Source organism: Scylla paramamosain, chromosome 25 (genome assembly GCF_035594125.1).
Source record: "Scylla paramamosain isolate STU-SP2022 chromosome 25, ASM3559412v1, whole genome shotgun sequence".
Lineage (NCBI taxonomy): Eukaryota > Metazoa > Arthropoda > Malacostraca > Decapoda > Portunidae > Scylla > Scylla paramamosain.
The window spans coordinates 19,043,393-19,053,733 of record NC_087175.1 but is presented as its reverse complement, the minus strand read 5'-3'; the positions used below and the strand labels follow the sequence as shown (position 1 = coordinate 19,053,733).

The 10,341-nt window shown below is 46.6% G+C and overlaps 2 protein-coding genes across 2 annotated transcripts in view; both read right to left on the bottom strand.

Moving 5' to 3' along the window:
• Nucleotides 1–995: 995 nt before the first annotated feature.
• Nucleotides 996–2,867, bottom strand: LOC135113303 (cuticle protein 21-like). The gene is made up of 3 exons (XM_064028518.1): nucleotides 2,823–2,867; nucleotides 2,294–2,440; nucleotides 996–1,376 (listed from the first exon to the last, which is right to left on the bottom strand). The coding sequence occupies exons 1-3, from the start codon at nucleotides 2,832–2,834 to the stop codon at nucleotides 1,086–1,088; spliced, it is 450 nt and encodes a 149-aa protein (XP_063884588.1). The 5' UTR covers nucleotides 2,835–2,867; the 3' UTR covers nucleotides 996–1,085.
• A 5,648-nt stretch (nucleotides 2,868–8,515) lies between these two features.
• The window catches only part of LOC135113302 (cuticle protein 21-like), a 1,844-nt gene continuing 18 nt past the window's right edge, over nucleotides 8,516–10,341 (bottom strand). Inside the window, exons 1-3 of the mRNA XM_064028517.1 lie at nucleotides 10,318–10,341; nucleotides 9,789–9,935; nucleotides 8,516–8,896 (exon numbers count right to left, since the gene is read on the bottom strand). The exon at nucleotides 10,318–10,341 is cut by the window's right edge and continues 18 nt beyond it. Of these exons, the coding sequence (XP_063884587.1) occupies nucleotides 8,606–8,896; nucleotides 9,789–9,935; nucleotides 10,318–10,329 (450 nt within the window). The 5' untranslated portion in view covers nucleotides 10,330–10,341 and the 3' untranslated portion in view covers nucleotides 8,516–8,605. The remainder of the gene's footprint in view (nucleotides 8,897–9,788; nucleotides 9,936–10,317) is intronic.

The window sequence follows — 10,341 nt, the reverse complement described above, 5'->3', positions numbered from 1 at the left end:
CCTGCTTCACACTGCCCAACAACGCTGCGCTGTTGTGCGGTTCCAGACAACTTTTTCCCTTCCTGTGTGTAACTGTAACTCACTCCCCCTGTCATCCCATTCCTTCAGTTATATTATCTGACTCGCTCTCGTGGTGTTTTGAATGAATGAATGAAATACGAATGTACACGATTGGTCCAGCCTTTGCCACCTCGCTGTGCCCTCCCAGCCCTTCGTCCCTACTTTGCAGTGCCCTTTCCAACACCTCGCCCTTACCTCGCAGTGCCCCTTGCAGTCCCATGCCTGTATCCCTCACTGACTCTCCAAGCCCGTCGCCCCATTCCTGCAGTGCCCCTGCCAGCCCTTCTCTCCTACCTCGCAGTGCCTCTACCAGTGCCTCTCCCTTACCTCACACTGTCTTCGACAATGGACCTAGACGGCTTGTCATTGCAGGTTCCAGACTTGCTGCCACTGTTTCTTGGTGTTTTTCATATGGTCCTCTTCATTGTTATTTTGGCATAATTCTTCTCGTCTTTCATTTATTCTCCTTATGAAAACATAATTTTGTTTAATACAATGCTGGTCGAGGCACTAACGTTGGTATAGTGTAGTTTAATCCCTACTTTAATTTTCGGCTTGAAAATTTCAATATACACATTTCCTTCAAGATACTTGATGGTGTTTTCTGTTTATAGTGTCATGTTTACAAACAAGAGGTCGGACTGAATGAAGCCCTTTTCTGTTCTTTTTCTGTTCTTCCACTCATAGTTCATTACGAGGAACAAACAGCTAAACACACAAATCCTCGTTCTAGATCGTCTCGCTCCTGGTATCTGTTGTCATGCATTTCAGGAAACATGTGACGACCCGATGGGACGGCACAGGTTGGTGCGATTGGGCGGAACGTGGCGAGGCTTTTGGCAGGATGCGAGGTGGAGGGTTGGTGGGGAGCTGGGAAGGGAATGTATGGAGAGTTTGGTAGGGAATTCGAAGTGTAGGGTGAAGGAAGGAGAGTGTTTTATCGCATTCGTTTATTGCTTTGTACGTACTGGTATAATGGAGTATTTACAAAGACGGAAAGACTTGGCCGTCACGAGGGTGGAGCATTACGCGTAGGACGGGCGGGGCTGCCGGTAGGACGGGGCGGGGGCCTGGTAGGAAGGTGCGGAGCCGTAGCCCTGCTGTGTTGGGTACTGTGCCTCTCCCTGGTAGTTGACCTGGGCCACGAAGCCTGAGTCGCCGTTGACAGTGTAGGTGACCTCCTGCAGGCGGCCGTCGGGCAGCTGCACGTAGTAGGATCCCTGGGTGTCGTAGCCGTCGCGGGTCTCCTGGTGGCCATTGTCGTTGCTGGAATAGTCGTCCTTGACGTTCCAGCTGAAGTCATACTTAGGGGGACTCTGTGAATGGGGAGGGAGGAACGGTGAATGAGTGAGTGTTTTTATTTTATTTATTTTTTTTTTATGTAGGAAGGACACTGGCCAAGGGCAACAAAAATCTAATAAAAAAATGCCCACTGAAATGCCAGTCCCATGAAAGGGTCAAAGCAGTGGTCAAAAATTGATGAATAAGTTTCTTGAAACCTCCCTTTTGAAGGAATTCAAGTCATAGGAAGGTGGAAATACAGAAGCAGACAGGGAGTTCCAGAGTTTACCAGAGAAGGGGATGAATGATTGAGAATATTGGTTAACTCTTGCGTTAGAGAGGTGGACAGAATAGGGGTGAGAGAAAGAAGAAAGTCTTGTGCAACGAGGCCGCGGAAGGAGGGGAGGTATGCAGTTAGCAAGATCAGAAGAGCAGTTAGCATGAAAATAGCGGTAGAAGACAGCTAGATATGCAACATTGCGGCGGTGAGAGAGAGGCTGAAGACAGTCAGTTAGAGGAGAGGAGTTGATGAGACGAAAAGTTTTTGATTCCACCCTGTCTAGAAGAGCAGTATGAGTGGAACCTCCCCAGACGTGTGAAGCATACTCCATACATGGACGGATAAGGCCCTTGTACAGAGTTAGCAGCTGGGGGGGTGAGAAAAACTGGCGGAGACGTCTCAGAACACCTAACTTCATAGAAGCTGTTTTAGCTAGAGATGAGATGTGAAGTTTCCAGTTCAGATTATAAGTAAAGGACAGACCGAGGATGTTCAGTGTAGAAGAGGGGGACAGTTGAGTGTCATTGAAGAAGAGGGGATAGTTGTCTGGAAGGTTGTGTCGAGTTGATAGATGGAGGAATTGAGTTTTTGAGGCATTGAACGATACCAAGTTTGTGTGTGTGTGTGTGTGTGTGTGTGTCTGATTTCAGTGCATGCGTATAAGGGACTCACCACTGGCTCGGGTGCATTGTAGGATGGCGCGGGGGCGTTATAGGATGGGGCGCGGGCGCTGTAGATGGGGGCAGGAGAGGGAGGAAGCGGCCTATAGGAAGTCGTGTCGGCGAGGGCGACTGCCACGAGGGCGGGCAGGAGGACGAGCTGGTGGAGGAAGAGGACTCACTGTGGTTGGGAGGATGCGTTGGGAGGCGTTGTTGGCGTGTGTGGCAGTATTGCCATGTGTTGTATTGGCCGTTGGGTGCAGTGTGTGTGGGGCGTTGGGGGCAGTGTGTGTGTGAGGCATGGGGACGTTTGTTGTGGTGTTGTTGGTGCGTTGTGGCGTGGTCGTGGGAGTGGCTGTGAGGAAGTTTGTTGTGGTGGTGTTGGGCCGCTGGGGCTTGGTATTGAGGGAGGTGTGTTGGGATGTTGTGGAGTGCATGTTTGAGTGTTAGAGGCAGCTTTTGTTCTGGAGTATTGGGTGTGGGACGTGTGGAGTGTTGGGTGCATTAGGTGCTGTGTGTGCACGCCAGGAAGGAGGAAATACCTTGAGGGCCATATCGGTGAATGAGGTGCGTCAGAGACTGGTGGCTGCTTTGCCTTTCGGCCCGCTTATATAGTGGCGGCTGCGGGGGCGTGGCGTTGACGTCACGAGGGCAGAGGAGAACGTGGGTAGGAGAGGACTTATTTTTGAGGCAGAGAAGAAAGCACAGAGGAGGTAACAGTATCAAGGTGAGATAGGAGGAAAAAAGGAACAGAGACAGATGCAGAAAGTGACCCAGCCTGTACTTAATTAAAATTTGGACAGCTTGCAGCGCTGCTTTCACATTCCTCCTCCTCCTCCTCCTCCTCCTCCTCCTCCTCCTCCTCCTCCTCCTCCTCCTCCTCCTCCTCCTCCTACTACTACTACTACTAATACTACTACTACTACTACTACTATTACTACTACTACTACTACTACTACAACAACAACAACAACAACAACAACAACAACAACAACAACAACAACAACAACAACTACTACTACTACTACTACTACTACTACTACTACTACTACTACTACTACTACTACTACTACTGCGACTACCAGTACTACTACTGCTACTACTACTACTACTACTACTACTACTACTACTACTACTACTACTACTACTACTACTACTACTACTACTACTACTATTACTACTACTACTACTACTACTACTACTACTACTCCTTTTCCTTCTCAAGATATCAAGATATCATCCAGGCTTCTTAAAGAAGGAAGTAATGAGCTCGTGAAACCGATTACGATTTTATTGAATAAAACTTTACTAGCGGGTAAAGTCCCCCACGAATAGAAACTAGGAAATGTCACGCCAATCATTAAAAAAGGAAATGAATCTCTCTCAGCCTATTACAGACAGATCAGTCTAACTTTAGTAGTTTCCAAGCTTATGGAAACAATAATCATAGATAAAATTGTTAGATATTTAGAAGAAAATAAAATCATAAGGGACTCGCAACACGGTTTCAGAACCAAACGTTCCTGCTTTACGAACTTACTAGACTTCTTTTATGAAGTATTTAACTCGTATGACGAGACAAAAGCTGTTGATATTATCTACCTCGATTTCCAGAAAGCTTTCGACACTGTTCTCCATAAGAGACTCATCAGTAAAGTAAAAGCTCACGGCATTGCCAGAAACACCCTGAAATGGCTGAGAGACTGGCTCTTTGACAGAAAACTGTGTTGTGATAAATGGAAAAGAATCAGATTGGCATAAGGTAAATAGCGGCGTTCCTCAAGGCTCTGTATTAGGACCAGTACTTTTTATAATATACATTAATGATACTGATGAAGAGATAAATTGCAAAATAGATAAATTTGCAGACGACACCAAAATAACACGTAGAGTAACGTCAGTGTCACAGTGGCAGGAACTGCAGTGTGACCTCAATTAACTAACAAGCTGGGCAGAAAAATGGCAGATGAGATGTAATATAGAAAAGTGTAAAATTCTACATATTGGAAGCAACAATGTTCAGGCGAGATATGTAATGAATAACATGCCACTGTCAAGCACAGATAAAGAAAAAAATCTTGGTGTCGTTGTGTCAAAAGACCTAAAGCCGAATCAACACTTCACAGAAACAGTAAAGACGGCAAATAAATTAGTAGGATTCATTGGAAGAACCCTTGAATTTAAATCAGAAAAGATTATACTTGCCTTATACAACTCACTGATGCGTCCTCATCTAGAATACTGTGTACAGTTCTGGTCACCATACTACAAAAAAGACACTGAAAAACTAGAAAAGATACAGCGCAGAGTCACAAAGATGATTCCAGGATTGCTTAATAAGCCGTATGAGGAACGACTGGAAGAACTAATCCTATTTAGTTTAACAAAGCGCAGGATAAGACGAGACCTAATTGAAGTGTTCAAAATTTATAAAGGATATAGTAACATTGATGCACATAAATATTATACCATTGATCATTCTCACCTAACAAGAAATAATGGATTAAAGATTGTACCCAAACGTTTTAAATCCCACGAGGCCAAACATTTTTTCTTTAATCATACAGTAAATATATGAAATAATCTTCCTGCAGAAATCGTAAACAGCAATTCTGTTGAATCATTAAAAAAAAATAAAATAGACAAATATTTAATAGCAAATTCCTAACAAGCTCTCTTCTTGTCTGAATAATTATTTTGCAGCACCAGTTTTATTATAAATTGTATTAACTTTCAGATAGGCGTATAGAGTTCACCATAGCGTGAATAGTAAAACTTCCCTTCAACCTTTCCTATGAAAATTCCATGTCAGTTTTTCCATACTGCATGGTACTTTTTCCCAATTATTTCCTTGCCAGCGCAAGCTGGAGGGAGTGGTGGGTGGGGAGGAGCCTTCTGCTATGTTGTCCTGTCTCTGTTCCCTGTAGCTAGTTAGAAATAGTTACCAAACAGCCTTGAAAGGACCAAAAGGTCTGTTGGTGTTTGGCTTTTCTTTGTATTCCTTTGTATTCCTCCTCCTCCTCTTCCTCCTCCTCTTTCACAGCATGTCCTCACAGCATGACTGAAGAAGAGACGCAGGCATGAGTGCGGCCATGAGACAAGGACAGCAAGTTCTCCTTCCTCCGCACTTGAGCAAATTTGGAGAGAGAACGGCGCGGCACGGCACTCCTATTCCTTCTCCTCCTTGTATTCCTTCTTCGACGTTGTGATTTGTCGTTGTCGTCATCTTTATATATTGGTCGTTGTTATTGTTGTCGTGTTCGTCGTTAATGTTGATGTCGTCGTCATCGTTTTCATTGTATTTGTAGTTGTTGTTTTTTTCATTGTCGTGATCGGTTTCATCGTCGTTTTCGTTGTGGTTGTCATCATTGTGGTGGTCATTGTTGTTGTCATCGATGTTGTCATTACCGTTATTGTTGTCGCCGTCATCGTTGTCGTCGTGTTCGCTGTTTTCTTTCTCGTTGTCATTGTCGTTGTGGAAATTCAGTCTTTCAAATAAGTGATCTCCCGACTCTTTTTTTTTGTTCCTCAACACCGACCTGCCCTAACCCTGGTTGCCTTCGCTACACCATCCCGCCAGTCTCCTGCAGCCACGTTTGTACTGTACCAACACACTCACTCATGTCAGTCAGTCCCTTGAGCCGCGTGATCCTGTTGGTGGGTTGCCTTGAATGAATTAGATAATCAGTCATTCGGCCACTCCACTTTTCCTGTGTCCAGTAACATCCTTAAAGGTGATTTTCTACCAGCCGATAATTCGGCCATCCTTCGCCACTTTGCAGTCTTTCTTCCCAACACTCGACCCTTTTCTGCAGCTCTCTTCTGTGTGTGTCACCTCAGCCTCTTGTTCATAGTTTCTGTTTCGCTGTTGTAGATTCTCGTCTTCTGGTTCTTATCCTCGTCATTTTCGGTGCTGTCCTTGTGCTTGTCGTCGCTGTCGTCCTTATCGTCGTCGTCTTTATTTTCTTCCTCCTCTTCCTCCTCCTCCTCCTTCTCCTACGCATTACGCGTAGGACGGGCGGGGCTGCTGATAGGACGGAGAGGGGCCCTGATTGGAAGGGACTGGGACCTGGTATGACGGTGGTGTGTGGTGGGGTGCATTTATGGGTGTGGAAGGCAGCTTGTATTGTGGAGAGTTGGGTGCGCCACGTGTGGAGTATTGGGTACACGAGGTGCAGTGGATGCACGCCAGGAGGGAGGGTGTACCTTGAGGGCCATGTCGGGGGGCTGAGGTGCGTTGAGGAGTGGTGGCTTCTCTACCTCTCGGCCCGCTTATATAGTGGCGGAATGGAATGGAAGGAATGGGCACTGATTTTAGAGGCCGAGAATGAGGTTAGGAGATGAAGATGTGAAGGGAAGTCACGAGGAATGTAAGGAAGGAGGTGGGATAAATAGGATGAACTTGGAGGGAGAGAAAAGACCAGGAATAAATCCACGTGGCGTGGTGTTGAGAGGTCGTGTCGAGGCCAGAATGTTCCACTTTTGTTTTTAGAAAGTGACACGACTTTTGTGAGAAATTGAATGCATTTTCTTCGGGCACTTGAAGTTTTCTGTCGCATCATCATCATTATCATCATCATCATCATCATCATTATCATCTTCATCGTCATCATCATCATCATTATCATCATCATCATCATCATCATCATCATCATCATCATCATCATGACCATTATCTTCTAACATTACCTGGCTGAACAAAGGCTTCCTTCAAACTTACCTGGTTATCTCTCTGGTCTCCATCTGTTCCACGCCACCCTATCAAAACTCATCTCTTTATCAGCTCCCCGTCTCCCCTTTCTGCTTTTACCGTCTCCAGGTTGTCAGTCCCTTACTCCAACCGTCCATCTGTTATCTGTCTGGCGTGTCATGTGTCCTGCCCTTGTCCACTCTTCTCTTTGACTTGTACAGTTAATGTCTTCAATTTTGGTCTGCTCTCATACTGATGATGTTCTCTTTTCATCTTTTATTTTTGTGATAGGCATTGTTTATTTTTTTCTTTTGTATTCTTTGAGGGAAGCTGGAAGTTTCATTACGCGAAGACTCATGTGACTCTTGGTTTCTGACTCAAATGTTAAAACTGAATATCTGTCTTTCTCTGTACTGATGGTGATATTTTGACAACACTATTAACAGTGGGAGATTTTGTCACTTCGGCCAGCAGTTATTCATTTATTTATATTTCTTCCGATCTCTATGTCCAAACAGCCTCGCCCATAGGCTCCTCGTGTTTCCTTTGCCCTGCTTCACACTGCCCAACAACGCTGCGCTGTTGTGCGGTTCCAGACAACTTTTTCCCTTCCTGTGTGTAACTGTAACTCACTCCCCCTGTCATCCCATTCCTTCAGTTATATTATCTGACTCGCTCTCGTGGTGTTTTGAATGAATGAATGAAATACGAATGTACACGATTGGTCCAGCCTTTGCCACCTCGCTGTGCCCTCCCAGCCCTTCGTCCCTACTTTGCAGTGCCCTTTCCAACACCTCGCCCTTACCTCGCAGTGCCCCTTGCAGTCCCATGCCTGTATCCCTCACTGACTCTCCAAGCCCGTCGCCCCATTCCTGCAGTGCCCCTGCCAGCCCTTCTCTCCTACCTCGCAGTGCCTCTACCAGTGCCTCTCCCTTACCTCACACTGTCTTCGACAATGGACCTAGACGGCTTGTCATTGCAGGTTCCAGACTTGCTGCCACTGTTTCTTGGTGTTTTTCATATGGTCCTCTTCATTGTTATTTTGGCATAATTCTTCTCGTCTTTCATTTATTCTCCTTATGAAAACATAATTTTGTTTAATACAATGCTGGTCGAGGCACTAACGTTGGTATAGTGTAGTTTAATCCCTACTTTAATTTTCGGCTTGAAAATTTCAATATACACATTTCCTTCAAGATACTTGATGGTGTTTTCTGTTTATAGTGTCATGTTTACAAACAAGAGGTCGGACTGAATGAAGCCCTTTTCTGTTCTTTTTCTGTTCTTCCACTCATAGTTCATTACGAGGAACAAACAGCTAAACACACAAATCCTCGTTCTAGATCGTCTCGCTCCTGGTATCTGTTGTCATGCATTTCAGGAAACATGTGACGACCCGATGGGACGGCACAGGTTGGTGCGATTGGGCGGAACGTGGCGAGGCTTTTGGCAGGATGCGAGGTGGAGGGTTGGTGGGGAGCTGGGAAGGGAATGTATGGAGAGTTTGGTAGGGAATTCGAAGTGTAGGGTGAAGGAAGGAGAGTGTTTTATCGCATTCGTTTATTGCTTTGTACGTACTGGTATAATGGAGTATTTACAAAGACGGAAAGACTTGGCCGTCACGAGGGTGGAGCATTACGCGTAGGACGGGCGGGGCTGCCGGTAGGACGGGGCGGGGGCCTGGTAGGAAGGTGCGGAGCCGTAGCCCTGCTGTGTTGGGTACTGTGCCTCTCCCTGGTAGTTGACCTGGGCCACGAAGCCTGAGTCGCCGTTGACAGTGTAGGTGACCTCCTGCAGGCGGCCGTCGGGCAGCTGCACGTAGTAGGATCCCTGGGTGTCGTAGCCGTCGCGGGTCTCCTGGTGGCCATTGTCGTTGCTGGAATAGTCGTCCTTGACGTTCCAGCTGAAGTCATACTTAGGGGGACTCTGTGAATGGGGAGGGAGGAACGGTGAATGAGTGAGTGTTTTTATTTTATTTATTTTTTTTTTATGTAGGAAGGACACTGGCCAAGGGCAACAAAAATCTAATAAAAAAATGCCCACTGAAATGCCAGTCCCATGAAAGGGTCAAAGCAGTGGTCAAAAATTGATGAATAAGTTTCTTGAAACCTCCCTTTTGAAGGAATTCAAGTCATAGGAAGGTGGAAATACAGAAGCAGACAGGGAGTTCCAGAGTTTACCAGAGAAGGGGATGAATGATTGAGAATATTGGTTAACTCTTGCGTTAGAGAGGTGGACAGAATAGGGGTGAGAGAAAGAAGAAAGTCTTGTGCAACGAGGCCGCGGAAGGAGGGGAGGTATGCAGTTAGCAAGATCAGAAGAGCAGTTAGCATGAAAATAGCGGTAGAAGACAGCTAGATATGCAACATTGCGGCGGTGAGAGAGAGGCTGAAGACAGTCAGTTAGAGGAGAGGAGTTGATGAGACGAAAAGTTTTTGATTCCACCCTGTCTAGAAGAGCAGTATGAGTGGAACCTCCCCAGACGTGTGAAGCATACTCCATACATGGACGGATAAGGCCCTTGTACAGAGTTAGCAGCTGGGGGGGTGAGAAAAACTGGCGGAGACGTCTCAGAACACCTAACTTCATAGAAGCTGTTTTAGCTAGAGATGAGATGTGAAGTTTCCAGTTCAGATTATAAGTAAAGGACAGACCGAGGATGTTCAGTGTAGAAGAGGGGGACAGTTGAGTTGTCTGGAAGGTTGTGTCGAGTTGATAGATGGAGGAATTGAGTTTTTGAGGCATTGAACGATACCAAGTTTGTGTGTGTGTGTGTGTGTGTGTGTCTGATTTCAGTGCATGCGTATAAGGGACTCACCACTGGCTCGGGTGCATTGTAGGATGGCGCGGGGGCGTTATAGGATGGGGCGCGGGCGCTGTAGATGGGGGCAGGAGAAGGAGGAAGCGGCCTATAGGAAGTCGTGTCGGCGAGGGCGACTGCCACGAGGGCGGGCAGGAGGACGAGCTGGTGGAGGAAGAGGACTCACTGTGGTTGGGAGGATGCGTTGGGAGGCGTTGTTGGCGTGTGTGGCGGTATTGCCATGTGTTGTATTGGCCGTTGGGGGCAGTGTGTGTGGGGCGTTGGGGGCAGTGTGTGTGTGAGGCATGGGGACGTTTGTTGTGGTGTTGTTGGTGCGTTGTGGCGTGGTCGTGGGAGTGGCTGTGAGGAAGTTTGTTGTGGTGGTGTTAGGCCGCTGGGGCTTGGTATTGAGGGAGGTGTGTTGGGATGTTGTGGAGTGCATGTTTGAGTGTTAGAGGCAGCTTTTGTTCTGGAGTATTGGGTGTGGGACGTGTGGAGTGTTGGGTGCATTAGGTGCTGTGTGTGCACGCCAGGAAGGAGGAAATACCTTGAGGGCCATATCGGTGAATGA